The 19,462-nt window shown below is 46.4% G+C and overlaps 1 protein-coding gene across 1 annotated transcript; it reads left to right on the forward strand.

The window, feature by feature from the left end:
- The first annotated feature begins 16,551 nt into the window (after window positions 1–16,551).
- Window positions 16,552–18,956, forward strand: LOC144123267 (uncharacterized). Its single transcript, XM_077656125.1, has 2 exons — window positions 16,552–16,927; window positions 18,834–18,956. Exons 1-2 carry the CDS (start codon window positions 16,556–16,558, stop codon window positions 18,954–18,956), a joined length of 495 nt encoding a protein of 164 aa, XP_077512251.1. The 5' UTR covers window positions 16,552–16,555.
- Window positions 18,957–19,462: the final 506 nt, after the last annotated feature.

The following is a 19,462-nucleotide window of genomic DNA, read 5'->3' on the forward strand; positions in this document are numbered from 1 at the left end:
ATGCGTAAACTCCGACGCTAGGCGGGAGGCCATCGGGGCTTTTTGTTAACAATCTTCGATATACATATAATCTGTTGTCAGCCTCCCTCAATTCGTAGCTTATGCAACGTGTTCTATACGGCACGAGCAATGGCGAACGCAGTCGCACTTTTGCCCTTGGTCATATCGTGCGCTTGAACCTTTTGTAACTGCATCATTGAGCGCATGATTATTGCCAGCCGCCGAGGTGGCTCAGTGGTTATGCTGCTCGGCTGCTGACGAAAAAGAAGTGGGTTCGATCCCGACCGCGGAGGTCGCATTTCGATGAAGGCGAAATGCTAGAGGCTCATGTACTGTGCGATGCCAGTCCACTCTAAAGAACCACAGGGGGTCGAAATTGTCCGGAGCCCTTCACTACGGCATTCGTCATGACCTGAGCCGCTTTGGGATGTTGAACCCCATAAAACCAAAGCCAAACATGCCTATTACTACAGTGCTTTCAAAGCAACACTTACTGGGCCAAATGTATTACCGTAGGGTCGCCAGTGATAGAATGGAAGATTTTTCAAGCACACTCTTGGTGCACATAACGCGGCTCCTTACAGCACAAGGGAGCCACCACTCTTTGATCGTCACAACACATACGCAGTCCCTTCCCGATGTCCCGAGAACCCACGCGTGTTGATAGGCGTGTGGTGGGTAGCCGTGGTGTTCACGACCACCTCCTTCACAAGCCACATGCAGACCATCATGGCCATCAAGACTGAGGTAGCCCGCCTGGGGAGCGTCGCCGACATCATCAAGCGCCGCCGCATCGTGCCCACCATCATTGACGGCATGGCCTTCGACGTCTTCTTTAAGGTACGACGTGCCACCGCTTCCCTGAGGTTAATGAGCTGTTTTTTTCACTGTGAAATGAAACCAGCGTATTTAAATGTACAGTAGATATGCGCTTGAGAAGCTTAATTTGGCCGAAATCGCTCCTCATTATCCCTCGTGTGAAGTAAACGCCAGCGATAGCCGTTTCCTTCCTACGCGTTATTTAGTCAGTCGTTATATTATCTGGATGTCCGTTCACACAACACCAATGTGTAATTTACTATCAAGTTCTATGTGCATAATTTTGCACAAAAGTTCTGTCCCGGTGAATTGCGACCGGTGAGTGTGTGTTTGTGGGGGGGGGGGGGTAGATTAAAGTGCCCGTTGGCATTGAGCTTTAGCTTTCAGGTTGGGTTGAAAGAAAAGTGTTCCGATTGTACAGATAGGATCAAGTTTCATTTTATTTTATTTGTTGGCTTCGTTATAAGTTATCCACACCCGTGCCACGCCGCTCATCTATGCATTTGCTCAGTCCTGTCCACTTTATGTTGCGCTCTGGTCAAACCTAATTGAGTCTATTAAGCGTAGCAGGGCTCGCGCTGTTTAGCAGCTCACCATGATCAACACTCGCAAATTTTGCTGTCCGAAGTTTTTTTTTTTCTTTTACACGGCATAGTCTTCCAGCTCTGCGACCACCTCGAGCCTATTCTCTGATGTTGGGCTCTTTCGTCCAAAACCAATATTCTTATTCTTTTGAGTGATATGATTTGCGGAATTTCCCACGTAATCTAAGCCACAGGCTAAAGCAAAAAACAACTGTCGTAATATTGATAACCATTCTCTTCACAATTAATTTTTATGACCTCTTTAGCAGGAGGCTTTGTTTTCTCTGGAGTATCGGTACCTATTAATCGACGTAGTTTTAATAGCAATATCTGCTAAAGTGTTAGTGCAAAAAAGTGAGCACACTCAGTTCGTGCAAGCGCAATGTGAATGAATTCAATACCAAAGTTCGCTTCACAAGTGACTTCTTTACCTTTGATAGCGTTAAACCCGGCCTTTAATCTCAGAGGCGGTGGTTGGCGTGTATTGCAAGCTGCCAGTGCTAAACATAAGGCATGAAGTGTGAAAAGAGAAGGAGGGTGGGAGGGAGGAGAAAATAATGGATCTGAAACAGAAATGCACCCGCAGCGATGATTAGTTCAGGGGCTCGGCTACAAATTCGGAGGACCCGGGTTCAATCATTGCCGCGCTAGCCGCGATTGAATAGAGGCAGAACGCGAAAAGGCACACGTGTTCTGTGCGGTGCCAGCGCACGCTAGAGAAACCCAGGTTTTCTAAACTGATCCTAAGCCTTCAACTACGCGTGCCTCATTACCCAGGCGCCGGTAGAGGACATTAAACGCCACAATTTAAAATTTTATTTTGCAAAAAGAAACTTCAAACAATACGGCGCTAGGCACGAATAGCGAGAGCAAGACTGGAACAGCGGACTTCTTGCGGCCGCCCCGAATAGCCCCGATTGTTTTTTCTCCATTTTTAATGTTATATTCGTTAACAATGCCCACTAACATAAAAAAATGCACACAATGTTTTAGTTAAAAAATTTCTGGGTGTTAGAAAGAAACCCAAATGGTCATTTTTCTTTTAATATAAGTTTGTATCAGAGATTTTTGTTCGCTGTGAAACAAGCAGACGAAATGCGGGAGAATTTCGCGACCGCAGCGCGCTGACGGCGACCGCGGTTGCGCTATGTCAGGGGCCTCATGCAGGCGCCGCCAGTTGCTGGATGTTCACAGTACGGGCTGCTGCTGCAAAATTTTCTGATTTTGCACTTTTGTTCAGAGTGCTGGCAAACACGTCACAACTGCCATCTGCAAAGAACACGTGATTTTTTAATTTTTATTCGCGCCATTCGTTTAAGTGGATTTCCTCGCGCCCTCTGGCCGTCCAAATTGTCATCATGCAATGTTGTCAACAGTAAAATGTTCATTGTGTAAAAATAGCTATTAAAACATGATCAAAGAGGTAGCCACTAAGACGACATTTCTGAGTTAATATTCAAGTTTTCTACTTTATTATAAAGTTATCATCATAAGTGCCTCTTCGTTGTCCGTTGCATGTTTCTTTTATTGGCGGGATGTTTGCTCTCCGCTATTTGGATTATGTTTTTCGTAACCCAAAATTAGGCGAGTGCACAGAGAAGCTATTAAGCTCTTTTGAGCCCTACAGGCTTCATACAGTGACGATTGATATTCTAATTCTCTGAAGCACCCCTTTCCCTTTCGCACTCTTAGTGGCACGGGGATTTCTGAAAACCAGCTCACATACATTTGCGACACTTGCTATTGTTTACCGGGGTTTAACGTCCCAAATCGACTCAGGCTATGAGGGACGCCGTAGGGAAGGGCACCGGACAATTTCACCACCTGGGTTCTTTTAACGTGCACCCACATCGCACAGTATACGGGCCTCTAGAATTTCGCCCCCATCGAAATGACACCGCCACGACCGGAATCGAACCCGTGTCGGCAGCCGAGCGCCATTGCCACTGAGCAAGCGCGGCAAGGCCACGTGCGGCACTTCACTCGCTTCACCTTCCATCTCTGTCATTTCGCCAACAGGCCGCCTATACTTTACCCAAACAGAAACAAATGGCGAATCTCGGTTTCCTCACGGCTGACGATAGTTTTCTGCATCGTAGACCCCTGCCATCAATTTTTGTTGAGCGCTTACTGATGTATGCACTGATGTACGTGCTCAACCTGACGTTTTTTCTTCCTTCTTCGCATCACGGGAATGCTGTCTGCTTGCTTTCCGTTATTGTGGTGCCTCAAACATTAGACATTTGAAGTATGTCCTACATCACATTCTTTAGACTGAAACTTGCTGGTTTGTGAAGTACTGCTTCTAGAACCGCACAAGCACACATATGTGCAGTCAGTTCTGCCAGAGGGTTCGGCCATTCCGACCGACCCAAGAGGTGCAATGCATATCCAGTGCAGCGGAACGGCACTCTTGAAGGAAATTCAAAAATGGAATGCTCTTCTTTTCTTGCCCCACGCACTTTGCAGAAAACTGAGAATGATCGAGTAGTGAGCGTATCCTATGCCAAAAAACATAGGCGAATTGCTGCAAACGAAGATGCTCAAATTCAATGGCACTCTCAGAAAGGATGTTTCTTGCGCGTTATGTCCCTTCACAGGTGAATAGCGTCCCTTTAGCAGCGCTCAATCAAAGCGAAGAAAACCTTGCTGTGCGAGAACATGGGATTCCCAGGGGCGTGAGAATTATGTGCAACATAAGTGATTTCCGGAACCTCGAAAGCCACAATGGTGCAACGTTTTATATTTGCAGACACCGTTCAATGCCTGGCTGCTGGAATCAGTTGCACACTCAAGTCGGCAGGCTATGTTTGTCGCACTATGTTCGGATCAGTAGTAGGATACATCGCATGCGCAGTTAAAGGGTAGTAACAAAGAAAGCGAAGAGAAACTGGCTGTGTTAGAACACGGGTTTATCTGGTGCGTAAGAATAATATGGCGACATAAGTAATTTCCGGAACCTCGAAAGCCACAATGATGCTATATTTTGCGTTTGCAGACTCTGTTCAATGCCTGGCTGCTGGAATCAAATGCACACTGAGGTCGGCAGGCTACATTTGTCGCACTTTGTTCGGATTAGTAGTAGAATAAATTGCATGTGCTATTACACGGTACTAACAAAGAATGCGATGAGAAATTGGGTTTGTTAGAACATGGGATTCTCTGAGGCATAAGAATAGTTTGATCGTTTATGAGGGTTTAACGTCCCAAAGGGACTCAGGCTATGAGAGACGCCGTAGTGACGGAATCCGGAAATATCAAACACCTGGTAGAACATGGGATTCTCTGAGGCATAAGAATAGTTTTATCGTTTATGAGGGTTTAACGTCCCAAAGAAACTTAGGCTATGAGAAACGCCGTAGTGACGAAATCCGGAAATATCAAACACTTGGTGTTCTTTAACGTGCACTGACATCGCACAGCCCACGGGCCTCTAGAAGTTCGCCTCCATCGAAATTCTACCGCGGCGGCCTTGATCGAACCCGCGTCTTTCGGGCCAGCAGCCGAAGGCCATAACCACTCAGCCACCGCGCCGGCTCAAGAGATGTAAGTATAATGTGGGACACAAGTGATTTCCGGAACCTTGAAAGCCACAATGATGCTACGTTTTGCATTTGCAGACTCCGTTGAATGTTTGGCTGCTGCAATAAGTTGCACACAAGTGTCGGCAGGGTATATTTTCGCACTATGTTCGGATCAGTACTTGAATAAATCACACGTGCAATTACAATGTAGTAACAAAGAAAGCAAAGATAAAATTTTTGTGTTAGAACATGGTATTCTCAGGCGCGTAATGTTTTTGTGGCGACCTAAGTAATTTCCGTAACCTTCAAAGCCATAATGATGCAACATTTTGCATTTGCAAATTCCGTTCAATGCCTGACTCCTGGAATAAGTTCCACACTAAGGTCGGCAGGCTATATTGGTCGCACTATTGGGAACAACAGTAGAATAGATCGTATGTGCAATTACAGGGTAGTAACAAAGAAAGCTAATAGAAATGGGCTGTGTTAGAACATGGGATTCTCTGGGGCGTAAGAATAATGTGGCGATATAAGTGATTTCCTCCACCTCGAAAGGCACAATGAAGCTGTTTGCGCTTGCAAACTTCGTTCAATGTCTGGCTCCATTAATAAGTTGCACACTGGGGTCGGTAGGTTATATTTGTCGCAATATGTTGGCATCAGTAGTAGAATAAACCGCATGTGGAATTACAGGTTAGTAACAGAGAAAACGAAGAGAAATTGGCTGTTTTAGAACATGGGATTCTCTGGCGCGTAAGAATTATGAGGCGACATAAATGATGCCCATAACCTCGAAAACCACAGTAATGCTACGTTTTGCGTTTGCAAATTCCGTTCAATATCTGGCTGCTGGAATCAGTTGCCCACAAGGGTTGGCAGGCTGTATTTGTCGCACTATGTTCGGATCAGTAGTAGAATAAATCGCATGTGCAAATACAGAGTAGTAACAAAGAAAGTCAAGAGAAATTGGCTCTGTTAGAACATGGGATTCTCGGGGGCGTAAGAGCAATGTGGCGATATAAGTGATTTCCGGAAACTCGAAAGCCACAATGATGCTACGTTTTGCGTTTTCAAACTTCGTTCAATGCCTGGCTGCTGGAATCAGTTGCACACTAGGGTCGGCAGGATATATTTGTCGCACTGTATTCGCATCAGTAGTAGAATAAATTGCATGTGCAATTACACGGAACTAATAAAGAATGCGATGAGAAATTGGTTGTGCTAGAACATGGGATTCTCTGAGGCATAAGAATAGTTTGATCGTTTATGGGGGTTTAACCTCCCAAAGCGACTCAGGCTATGAGAGACGCCATATTGAAGGAATCCAGAAATATCAAACATTTGGGGTTCTTTAATGTGCACTGACATCGCACAGCACACGGGCCTCTAGAATTTCGCCTCCATCGAAATTCTACCGCCGCGCCCTGGATCGAACCCGCGTCTTTCGGGCCAGCAGCCGAGCGCCATAACCACTCAGCCACCGCGGCGGCTCAATAGCGGTATGTATAATGTGGGACACAAGTGATTTCCGGAACCTTGAAAGCCACAATGATGCTACGTTTTGCATTTGCAGACTGCGGTGGATGTTTGGCTGCTGCAACCAGATGCACACAAGGGTCGGCAGGGTATATTTTCACACTATGTTCGGATCAGTACTTGAATAAATCACACGTGCAATTACAGTGTAGTAACAAAGAAAGCAAATAGAAAATTGTTGTGTTAGAACATGTTATTCTCAAGCGCGTAATATTTTTGTGGCGACCTAAGTAATTTCCGTAACCTTCAAAGCCATAATGATGCAACATTTTGCATTTGCAAATTCCGTTCAATGCCTGACTCCTGGAATAAGTTCCACACTAAGGTCGGCAGGCTATATTGGTCGCACTATTGGGAACAACCGTAGAATCAATCGCATGTGCAATTACAGGGTAGTAACAAGGAAAGTGAACAGAAATTGGCTATGTTAGAATACGGGATGCTCTGGGGCGTAAGAATATTGCGGCGACATAAGTGATTTCTGGAAACTCGAAAGCCACATTGATGATGCGTTTTGCATTTGCAGACTCCGTGCAATGAATGGCTGTTGGAATGAGTTTCACACTATGGTCGGCAGGCTATATTTGTTGCACCATGTTCGCATCAGTAGAAAAACAAATCGCATGTGAAATTACTGGGTGGTAACAAAGAAAGCGAAGAGAAATTGGCTTTGTTAGAGAGTGGAGTCTCAGGGGAGTAAGAATTATGCGGAGACAGAAATTTCTGGAACCACGAAAGGAACAGGATGCTACGTTTTGCATTTCCAAACTCCGTTCAATGCCTGGCTGCTGAAATCAGTTGCACACAAAGGTCGGCATGCTATATTTGTCGCACTAAGTTGGGTTCGGATGTAGAATAAATCGCGTGGGCAAAACAGAATAGTAACAAAGAAAGCTAAGAGAAATTGGCTGTGTTAGAACATGATATTCTCTGGGGCTTAAGAATAATGTGGTGACATAAGTGATTTCCTAAACCTCGAAAGGCACAATGATGCTGTCTGCGTTTGCAAACTTCGTTCAATGCCTGGCTCCATTAATAAGTTGCAAACTGGGGTTGGTAGGTTATATTTTTCGCAATATGTTCGCGTCAGTAGTTGAATAAATCGCATGTGGAATTACAGTTTGGTAACAGAGAAAGCGAAGAGAAATTGGCTGTTTTAGAACTTGGGATTCTCTGGCGCGGATGAATTATGAGGCGACATAAATAATGTCCGTAATCTCGAAAACCACAGTAATGCTACGTTTTGCGTTTGCAAATTCCTTTCAATACATGGCTGCTTGAATCAGTTGCACACAAGAGTTGGCAGGCTGCATTTGTCGCACTATGTTCCAGTTAGTAGTAGGATAAATCGCATGTGCAAATCCAGAGTAGTAACAAAGAAAGTGAAGAGAAATTGGCTGGGTTAGAACATTGGATTTTCGGGGGCGTAAGAGCAATGTGGTGATATAAGTGATTTCCGGAAACTCGAAAGCCACAATGATGCTACGTTTTGCGTTTGCAATCTTCGTTCAATGCCTGGCTGTTGTAATCAGTTGCACACTAGGGTCGGCAGGATATATTTGTCGCACTGTATTCGCATCAGGAGCAAATAAATCGCATGCGCAATTACAGGGTAGTAATAAAGAAAGCAAAATAAATTTGCTGTGTTAGAGCACGAGATTCGCTGGGGCGAAAAATAATGTGGTGACATAAGTGATTTCCGCAACCTCGAAAGCCACAATGATGATAGGTTTTGTGTTTTCAGATTCTGTTAACTGCCTGGCTGCTGGAATTGGTTGCACACTATGGTCGGCAGGCTATATTCGTTGCACTCTTTTCGAATCAGTACTGGAATAAATCGCATGTGCAAATACAGTGTAGTAACAAAGAAAGCGACGAGAAATTGGCTGTTTTAGAACATGGGATTCTGCGGCGCATAAGAATTATGTGGTGTCGTGGTGCAGGGGTTCGCTCAAAACCGGGCTCTATTGGGTAGCGTGTGCGAGCCTTCGGGTCGAATAAATATGAAACTTGAAGATTGGGAAAACGAAAAACAAACCGGTTTACTGTCGCGTTTCAAGAAACTTATATAAATTATATTATTATATAATTTAGAAGGAAACAGAAAGAGAAAACAGTGAAGAATTAAAAGTTCATTGCGTCTAGCGACTAGATGAGTCTTTTCGCCAAGGCCTAGAGCAATCGTTTCTATATAGGACGCTCGTTAAATAGCTTGAGGGTCAGCGTCTTTCACAACACGATTAAGAGATGAGAAGAGTCATCGCACATAGCCCGCATAGCCCCGCGGGAATGGGCGAGGAGAATACGGAGGTCCGCTGCCACTTCGTCCGGAGCAGTCTGTCACGGTAGTTGCGGGAATGCGCTTTTGCCCGCTTCTTTTTGTCGTCCTGTCCACCGTGGGTCGCGTCTCGCGATCCGACACAAGCTGAGCTTGCGGGGGAAAGATTCCACAGGTAGTTTCCCCGAGACTTTTTTTTTCTTTTCGTCGGGTTAACCAGGGGTAAAAAAACATGCCCCCAGCAGAGTTTTAATAGTGGCGACAAAAGTGATTTCCGTAACCTAGCAAGTGGCAATGATGTTACGTTTTGCGTTTGCAAACTCCGCTCAATGCCTGGCTGCTGGAATCAGTCGCACACTAAGGTCGGCAGGCTATATTTGTCTCACTATGTTCGGATTAGTAGTAGAGTAAATCGCATATGCAATTACCAGGTAGTAACAAAGAAAGCAAATAGAAATTGCCTGTGTTAGAACATGAGATTTTCTGGCACGTAAGAATTATGTGGCGACGTGAAGTGATTTCCGCAACCTCAAAAGCCACAATTATGCTACATTTTTCGTTTGCAAACTACATTTATTGCCTGGCTGCAGAATAAGCAGCACACAAGTGTCGGCTGCCTTTTTTTGTCGCCCTATGTTGAGATCAGTAGTAGAATAACTCGCGTGTGGAAATACAGGGTACTACCAGAGAATGTGAAGAGAAGATTGCTGCGTCAGATCATGGGATTCTCTGGTGCGTAAGAATTATGTTGCGACGTGAAGTGTTTTCCGTAACCTCAAAAGCCACAAATGTCCAACGTTTTGCATTTGCAGACTCCGTTCAGCGCCTGGCTGCTGAAAGCAGTTACAACCAAAAATCGGTAGCATATATTTCCGCACTATCGTAAGAGCAGTAGTAGAATAAATCGCGTGTGCAATAACAGAGGAGAAACAAAGAAAGCGAAGAGAATTAGGCTGTGTTAGAACATGGGAGTCTCTGGGGCGTGAGAATTATATGGAGGCAAAAGGAATTTCCGCAACCTCGAAAGCCACAATGATGCTACATTTTGAGTTTGCAAACTCCGTTCAGTGCCTCGCTGTTGTAATCAGTTGCACACAAGGGTCGGCAGGCTATATTCGTCGGATTAGGTTCGTATCAGTAGTAGAATAAATAGCGTGTGCAATTACAGGGTATTAAAAGAACGCGAAGAGAAAGTGGCTGTGTTAGAACATGGGATATTCAGGGGCGTGAGAATTCTGTGGCGAAATAAGTGATTGCTGGAACTTCGAAAGCCACAATGATGCTATGTTTTGCGTTCTCAAACGCCGTTCGATGCCAGGCTGCTAAAATGAGTTGCGCACTAAGGTCGGCAGGCTAAATTTGTCACACTATGTTCTGATCAGTAGTGGAATAAATCGCATGTGCCATTACAGGGTAGTAACAAACAAAGGGAAGAGAAATTGGCTCTGTTAGAACATGGGATTCTCTAGCGCGTAAGAATTATGTGGCGACATAAATGATATTCGTAACCTCGAAAGCCACAGTGATGCTACGTTTTGCGTTTGCAAACTCCGTTCAATGCCTGTTTGCTGGAATCAGTTGCACACAAAGGTCGGCAGGCTATATTTGTCGCACTGTGTTCGTATTAGTAGTAGAATAAATCGCATGTGCAATTACCGGGTAGTAACAAAGAAAGCGAAGAGAAATTGGCTGTATTAGAACATGGGATTCTCTCGCGCGTAAAAAATTATGTGGTGACATGAAGTGATTTTCGTAACCTCAAAAGCCACAATGATGCTACATGTTTCGTTTGCAAATTCCATTCAATGCCTGGTTGCAGAATCAGTTGCACACAAGGGTCGGCTGGCTATATTTATCGCACTATGTTGAGATCAGTAGTAGAATAAATCGCGTGTGCAATTTCAGGGTACTGACACAGAAAGTGAATAGAATTTGGCTGTGTGAGAATATAGGATTCTCAGGGGCGTGGGAATTCTGTGGCGACATAAGTGATTTCGGGAACACCGAAAGCCACAAGTGTGCTATTTTGCGTTTGCAGACTCCGTTCGATGCCTGGCTGCTGGAATCCGTTGCACACTAAGATCGACGGGCTATATTTGTTGCACTATGTTCGGATCAGTAGTGGAATAAATCGCATGCGCAATTACAGGTTAGTAACAAAGAAAGCGAAGAGAATTGGCTGTGTTAGAACATGAGATTCTCTGGCGCGTAAGAATTATGTGGCGACATGAAGTGATTTGGTTAACCTCAAAAGCATTAATGATGCTACGTATTTCGTTTGCAAACTCCTTTCAATGCGTGACTGCTGGAATCATTTGCACACTAAGGTCGGCAGGTTATACTATTTGCACTATGTTTGAATCTGTAGTAGAATAAATCGCATGTGCCTTTACCGGGTAGTGTTGTTGGATGTCGGGTTCGGAGTCGCTCTCTACGGGACTACAGGTCAGGAACGACGCTTGCTCCGACCAGCGCCACCACCGCCAGGACAGGACTGCCGACGAGTTAAAGAAGTTGAATGATGGGAGGAAGGTTACTGGAGGGTTCATTTTATATTTAAAGGAGAATTGATCACAATGAAGGATGCAAAAGGAGGCTTTAGTAGCATCGAGAATGACCCCCAAATAGAGCATATAAAGGGAGAACACAAGAGGAGCACCCACAAGGAGCATGATGGAGCCTGATTTTCACTGCACTCGCTGTACAATTTTATACATTTCTCCGTCCCTAGATTCCCCAGGTTGAGGACGTCTCCACCGGGGTGGCTGTGACTTAAAACTTGCTTTATCGCGCACAAATACGCACGACCGCAGACAGGAACATGCCCTCGTCACGTGTCGAGCCAGGGAGAGAGTAGGATGTCCCCGGGTTTACTCCGACTTCGGAGGGGGTGATCGCGTAGCCAGCCGAAAGATTCCACGCACCGCCGACACCTGTTCTTTAGATGTCAGCCGACGCGCCAGGAAAGATCGCATGGTCGGGTCAAGAAGCTGGAAGGAGCCGCTTCGTCATTTGCCATGCCTGCGAAGATTAGCGGACGACGACCTCCAGCTTGCTGCCGTATCCCCACGCTGAACGTCTACCGGGAATGAGGCCACATTAGTTCCCTCAGCTTAGTCACGGGCATTTGGGAAAAATAGTTGCCGCTGTCTCGCTGCAGCGGCGCCTCCGCTTCGCTCCCTTGGTTTCGGCAATGCACCCGCGGGATGCTCTCGGGTACTCGGGTCGGGAACGTGGAAGCTTTTGTGCGCATATGCCGGAATACCAAGACGACTTAGCTTGCCCCAGGCCTACCGGCTAGCTAACGCCTCATCGATATCCGAATGGTAGGGTTATCTCAAATCTGGCCATCGCTGCCCATTCGTCGTTTTTACTGCCCCCCTGTTTGACAAGACTGCCATTTTTCAAGATCTTCCAAAGAAGACGTTTGTCGCAAGGTCGCGTCGCGTCTGGTGTCTGTCAATATGAGGGGGGACGTCCGGCGCGAAACAGCACCGGAGTGCGAGAACAAAGCGCGCGGCCGCCGCGATGCGGCATGCTTAAAAACTGGCGGTTCTTTTCGGCGCGTCCCGCCACGGCCCGTCGCCGGGGTGGGAGTTCAGAGTGAGGCTGCATCACCGATCTCGTAAAGTCTCCTAGGGTGGCTGAGCTGATTCCAATAGAAGGCAACAGTAGCTAGTTGTGGGAGAAAAATTGTGGACAGGTGAGGTTAGCAAGTTTGCGTTTGTAGTGCGGCCGCGGCTCGCACAAGTCAGAGTTATAAATCTATGAGAGAGCATTTTCCTGCATAAGTCGAACTCAGGTTTCTGATCATGAAGTTGTTACGATGGCTAGTGGAATATTGTGAGGTTTCTGCTGGGGTACTGGCGGGAACATAAATGTTTAGTCATTTTTCTGACTTCTCTTATCCCGTTCGTTTTCTTTGACGCCTCGTAGTGCAAATGAAAAAAAAAACAAGAGGGATCGTTGAAAAGAATCATTATTACAACGTGTATCACCATAAAAATATCCCGTGCAAGAAGAAAAGAGGACATAAGTAGGACACAAAGGACTTTTTGGCAGTACGAAGCATGTCTTTTGTTGGGTAAAGTGGTGGCAGGTGTTCCACCTCTCAATCGCTGAAGGATCAGCCTGGACTGCTCACATGAGAAGCGTTATGAGCATGACACAAAAGTTATAGAAATCCAAACTATTTGGCACAGATATTTATTCTTTTTGAGGAAAACAGGTTAGCTAGACTGCGCGCGCAATAGAAAGGATTTCCCAGAAATCCCCACTCAGCGGATGTGCCTCAAATACTCGGCCCAGCCTTTATTCAACACCTCTTGTGGGATCTCCATTCACTCAGTTATCGCAAGGCAAACACGCGCACTGCGTTCGGGTATGGTAACAGCGGTCATGTTGGATTCTCACTTCCCAACACCGGCGGAGAAACTCCCTTGATAATTACTTGTCGAAAATCGGTAGGGGAGAATGATGCCCCATAATAATTAAACAAAACGATAGTCTATAATTAAACTTGCAAAGACCTTACGTATCGCACTTATTTACTGGCACCGCAATCGCACGCACTGGAGCTTGAATGATCGTTGCCTCAATGAGGCGGGTAAGAAAGGTGTCAGTTCCCCTACCCAGTCCTGCACTCTATGTGTTTTATAGCTTAGTTCCTCCTAGTTTTCCATGTCAGGCTTCCTCTCTTTCCGCTAAAAAACACGGAGAAGCAGGTACAAACTTACTGTCAGTCGTCGTGATTTGCTGCTCCCAATTTTTGGGGCGGTGTTTTTTTTTTCTGAAGGTACATTCTGTTCCTAATGAGTACCGCGTTTTCTCCTTCCCGTGATGTTACCCTGCAGATATTGGCAGTCGACAGCAGCGTCGGGAACCGTGAGTGGTCAGGCTAATTGTGTGTTCATTCTTGCAGCCGTCGAGATTATGCGTAGGAGGGCGAATGAACTCGATACTGAAGTGAAATATGCGAAGGAAATCGTTCAAGGGTCACCTGGCAATTACAAGCAAGTTTTAGCAATCGAAAGCATTTAAAGCAATTAAAAGCAGGAGTAGGCTTCACCAAGCGGCTCGACTTGAAGACAGCTGGCCGATGCAGCATGTTTGCAGTCGCGCTTTGTGGAGAGCATGCTCCATTATGCGGTGGCTGCCTCACCATACCCGGAATAATATTCTCATCCACTGTGGCAGGTTCCATTATGACGTTTGAGGTAGTAATACGTACAATATGCGTGTAAAACACGACAAAAACAGATCTGAAGCCCGTCACCTCTGGCTCATTTGGGGCATTTATCAAGGAGCCTATATCTCATACCCCACGCCATGTTGTACTTCTATTTTCGAAATCACCGAACGCTGAACACATCAAGCATTGGGAGCAGGGAGTAGCCCTAAAAGGGTGTGTTCAAGACAAAATGATGTTCGCTTCTATCGATAAACTCACCTATTATTTTGAAAAAAAAGGTTGCATTGGTGAAAAGAGGAGGTTTATTATATAGAAAAAATATAAAAATGAAGAACTGGTGACGCCATACCAGGCAGCTTTCGGATACAATGTGCGATGCATTAGGGCATTTATACGAAGCGGATCACTTTGCCTCGGTAACACCACTAATCACGTACAAAACGTGCTCATGGAGTCCAGAGCGGTCCCGGCATGTGGAGTTCGAATATAGTGTAGGGAAAATTCTCAGCTACATATTTCGTTCAGTAAATGCGTCTTTTCGCTGCGGTACGAAGTTCAGCAGAAAAAGTCACAAAATTGGTTTGTTACGAAGAAAAAAGTTCGATGAAGTTGCCCTAAGGGCTCCTTTATGAACGACGAATCCATGGAATCTCCTTTACATATGCTGAGAGTCCACTGCAACAATCCACTGAGAAGAGAAGGTATACTAGGCGCGAAACAATTACCAGCGTCGCATTTCCTTTTTGAAGAGCTGTTTCGTTTTTCTAAATGTCCAACACTGCATCAAGCCTAAATAAAGATATTATGCAAACGAGGAAACTTGGGCTGCCATACCAGCGAATGCTTCGTTCCATGTGGACGAAAGCTCTTGCGCTGTCGCATTGCGGTATACAGAGCCAGTTAAGGAGCGACCGGCATGTTTGAAGGTGCCTCACTCCGACCGGAACTATACCACATCGTCTCGCTTTGTATAACACTGCGGAGGCCTCAGAGGTCTCTGGGGAAATATTTGCCGCGTTGAACACGATTTTCGAGTGACTCCTGTCTGGGTGTCTTTTTTGTATGCACCGCCCTCATTCACGCTATTCTCGACTGCGTAGACTGCTGAGTCTGAAGTTTGTGGACCCGATGAGAAAGTTCCACGTGTCCTGAGCCTCCTCAGAGAGAGCTGGCGGAGTTATCAATGTTCTATTTTGTCTTTTTTTGGAAATTATTGAATGGAATTCGGTTGTGTAGTATTGTATTTTAATAAATGAACAAAAGCGCATCAGCCGTCTCTTCATTCCCTTCACAGTCTCGCAGCCCTTTTTACGCGCTTATCAATCGTTTTGATCAAAGGCATTTTTCATCCTCAATATGTGGGCAAAACTGTCGTTCCAAGCATTCTAAGTCCCACATGTTGATCCCGCCGACGTTTATTCGCTCGTGATTAGCTTTCAACACGCGAGTCCCCAAGCACAAAATGCAGTGAAGAAAGCTGAGGGCGCTGTCACTGGATAAGACAAGTTAAGGAAAAAAAAGTCAAGCTGACGAGGCTCTGCAAGACGCGAGTGGGGCTACCACCATCTAAGCCAACCTAGAACAGGCCATGCCTTTCCTGCGGTGCATTTCGTGCATTTTACTACCGACAACAGGGCAAAGAGTGAAATGTTTTTTGCCCAGCACGTGAGGCACTAATAGCATGACTGTGTCGCTTTTTAACGTTCCTAGACCAGCGCACAAAGAACGCCATCCTTAGATTGCAGTCGTCAACACCACCGGCTATTTGCCGCGGTCGTGAGGTGTGCGTCAGCATCTGGGGATGCCCAGCGGAAAGCAGCCTGGGGTACTAGTGATGAGCTTGTTTATATTCGCCTTTCTGCCCCTACCGTCCCCCATTATACATATTTAATTTGTCCCTACATCACTGTTGACTAGCAGTCTAGGTAGTCGCAAATAAGGCACCCCCCAGTGCTTTCCACAGCAAAGCTATCTCTTTCCATGCCTGTCTCATCCTGACGGCAATGATCGTTTTTTTTTCTTCTACTACTTCCACTTCTTAATCTTCGTGCAAGCTCATCTGGATACATATGCCGGAGGTCAGGCAAGAATGCAATGTGAGTGCGGCGAATTGCTTCGCGACAAACTATACCGCGCCTTTTCTCTGCTTTCCTCCATTTCCTTGCCAGACCTCCCTTGGTAAACCGTACTGCTGTTGCCTTTGAAGCTATAGCACTTACCCTCGGTGGGGGATTGGCCACAGTTTGAAGCATATCCGAAGAGCAGAAAAATAATTTCGAAGTTTTCATGCTCGTTTGTCCACGTCATCTTCCTTTCAGAAGCCCACATCGATAATATTCTAACTTCTCCATCTTCTAGCGTCTCTAGACAAAAAAAAACGACAAAATGTTCTGCCGAAGTTCCGCGATAGTAGACGCCAAATGTCTACCTGCATTGAAATAACATGCGCGCTCAATGACCTCCGAAATATGGGTGTCATAAGCGTCGTTTTCTTGCGGGCACGCAAACGAACGGTATGAAGGACGAAGAAAACTCTCTAAAGGTCTTCGTTCCTCTCTTGTGTGCCGCTCGAGCAGCGCGAGACATAGAACGCAAGCCATCTGTTTATTAGAACCGTTCTTTGATGATGCGTCGCAGAGCTATATGCATTAACCCAAGCTGTCCTGACCGGCCCACTGATCAGTGCCATCCTACTGGTTCCGGTCTCCAGCTCGCGATGAACGATGACCTTGGACAAGGAGCTGACTGCTGCCGTGAGAGGAGCCGGAACATCGCAACCCGCGTCACGCGGCCAGCTGGGCTGCCACCGGTCGCCGAGGTCGCCAATCGCTTCGTGGCCTCGGTCCGAGTCATCAACCTTGCCATCGGAGAAAAAGGCGCTGATCAGTACTACCGCCATAACTATCACAAGGGGCGCTTAGGCTCCGAGAAGCCCGTGTGCGGGAATGCACCCTGCCGGGCGCAGCCGTCAGCTGTGCCCCCAGCGACAGGCACGGTGAGCTTGCTTCTGAGCCCCGTTGGTTTCCTTTGGTGCTCTGTTCGAATTCTCCTGTCAGGTGCTTCTCCGAACTTTTTTGTTCAACGCATTCGGTCAGTGCGCGCGTTCTGAACGTTCTGCCCGCTGTGTGCAGGTGCCGTCCGCGGAAGTTCGATGGTAGCTAGATGGTACTCCATTGCGAGCAGCCCTTGCGGGCAAAGTAATTTGTTTTCACGTCTAGCGCTTGGAGCCAACTCCTTGCTATTTCCGTAAGCTTTTGTAGAACAAAGTAACACTCAGGTAGAATGTCTTTCATGGGGAGGAAAAGCTAGCATCTGGCAGGCTGCTAGTGACAGCCCTCTCCGTGCATTTGAATGAAGAGGTGGGACTTCACCCGTAAGATATGCGAATGATTGAAAAAATTGACCTGGCGGTTACTTTTTGATAATGAGAATTTGAGCTAACCCTCGAGAGGAACAGTGGAATACAGATGTTGTTAGCAGAAAAGGGTAGCTCTGCCTATTGTCAAGAGTGCTAGAGAAGTCAGGAGCGCTCCCCAGTCACGGGGTGTGCAGGTATGCGTGTGGAATTTCGTGGGGCGTATAGTAGGGGCCCCAAGCACTGGTGCACTTATAAGGTCCGGTGGAACATATACTGTAAAGCACTGGGTAAAGTAGATGAAAAAAGAGAGAGAGGGCGCGGCTGTCGCCCATGGTGTTGGCAGAAATCAGTGATCAGAATTCTGGCGAATCAGCATTGCTTTGCACTGGAGGATACGTCACGTCATGTTATTTTGGTTAGTTACAACGACAGCCACGCCGCATGCATGGAACTGAAGCCCTAACATCTGGCGCTTGTAAAAAAAACTGGTTTCAAACTGTCGTGCTAGAAATGTGGACGTTATAACCTAGAAGGCATGAATAATTGTGACATAAGTCCCCTCGCAATCCGCAACTGAATATCAGCACTCGCCAACTAGCAGCCTGTGCGAGAATCCATCTAACCAGGTCCGGCACGGCAACGCGCGTTAGTCTTCGTAAAGCCGTGATGCCGTCCGTGATGCCGTCGCGTGAAGAGTAAAAAAAAAACGAACAAGGGAACGTCCCGAAGGCTGCCTTCCGTTTTGCGTGTCCTGCCACTGAAAATTCCTAATGGTGCTATCTTGTTGCATCTCGACGTAACAAGACGATGCGCCCCGGAGATCGTCTGAAAGAAAAATGCTCCGCACTGAAGGAAATGGGGCCGTGACGATAATAGTTTGTTCGGGCCTTTTCACTAACGAAGACCACATCCTTCTCAGTAGTCGTCTATTTATTCTGTAATCAGTCATTTAATCTCGCTTGATCGTGCTATGACCACGGTTTCGTTTTGTAAGCTCGATGCGGCGCCAAAAACTGAACCGGTCACGGAGCTTTCCGTATCATCTGTAGGGGTTTTTACCTTGCTATAATTGATGGGTTCCCTCGGTCAGTAAGCTATGAGGCAAATATACCATTGCCCTGGTGCTGCTGCAGTGCCTCGCTGAACACATTTGTACGTCATTGTGACGGTGTATGCAGAACAGGGACTATGTTATTGAGGACAATCAGATCTTTGTTTTCATTTCTTGTAATTGTAATTGTAATAATTGTAAATGAGTAGTCGTCGTTTTTACAGCATGTGGTACAAAACAACTGAGGCCAATTAGAGATGTCTTATATTCGTAATTGTATATCGGCTGTTGCTTGTCCTTCCTCCTGAACCTCACCACATCGATGAACAGTTTTCATGAATAATAAATTCAGTGCTCACGCGTCGTTCTAGCTTCCCGTATGGCTCAGCCAGTTTTTATGCGCGAGTGTTTGTTTATTTGCGCTTAGAAACCCAAATTGATTGTGGCTCATCGTTTACCTCGAAAATCTTCCACACGTCTTATCGCGTGCAGCCAACAACACAGTCCTCGAAATCGTTTCCAGTGGTGCAAGAGATCGACTTGGGCCCCACGCATCACCGCCTGTGCGGTGCAAACTCCGCACGCCGCAGCCTAGGCTGCCATGGGCTGCCATGACCGCGGAGACGCTGTAGCTAGGAGGGCGTCCGGCCGTGGTGCCGCGGCTGCCCCTGCCAGCCGCTGCCGTAAGTGACATCTCACAGACGCATGCCACTCCGTTTTGCCTCCTAGTTGTTCACCTGGAAATGAAACCGCAAATGCCATTTACGACGGTAAATCTTGCTGGGTTTCGTGGCGCAAGGTATTATGCGCGTCATGTGCCAGGTAAATGTTCTAGGTAAATATTTTTGGTGCGAGCTTGTAAATGAAGCGAACGTTGATGTAAGCAAAGCAGCAGTTCCTAAATGCGTTGTTAGGCCATAGAAACAAGACAACATAAAATTGAATGGCGCAAGGGAACGAACACAGGAAGACACAGAGACAGAAAGAGCGCCTGAATACTTCTGAAACAAGACCAATTTGGTTTGCGAAGCTTCAGTGCATTTATAGCCACATTACATGGTGCCTGCTGCTATATAATAAGTAGTCACTTTAGGCACAACAGTGCAGTTTGGATGGCATGC

Source organism: Amblyomma americanum, chromosome 1 (genome assembly GCF_052857255.1).
Source record: "Amblyomma americanum isolate KBUSLIRL-KWMA chromosome 1, ASM5285725v1, whole genome shotgun sequence".
Classification (NCBI taxonomy): Eukaryota; Metazoa; Arthropoda; class Arachnida; order Ixodida; family Ixodidae; genus Amblyomma; species Amblyomma americanum.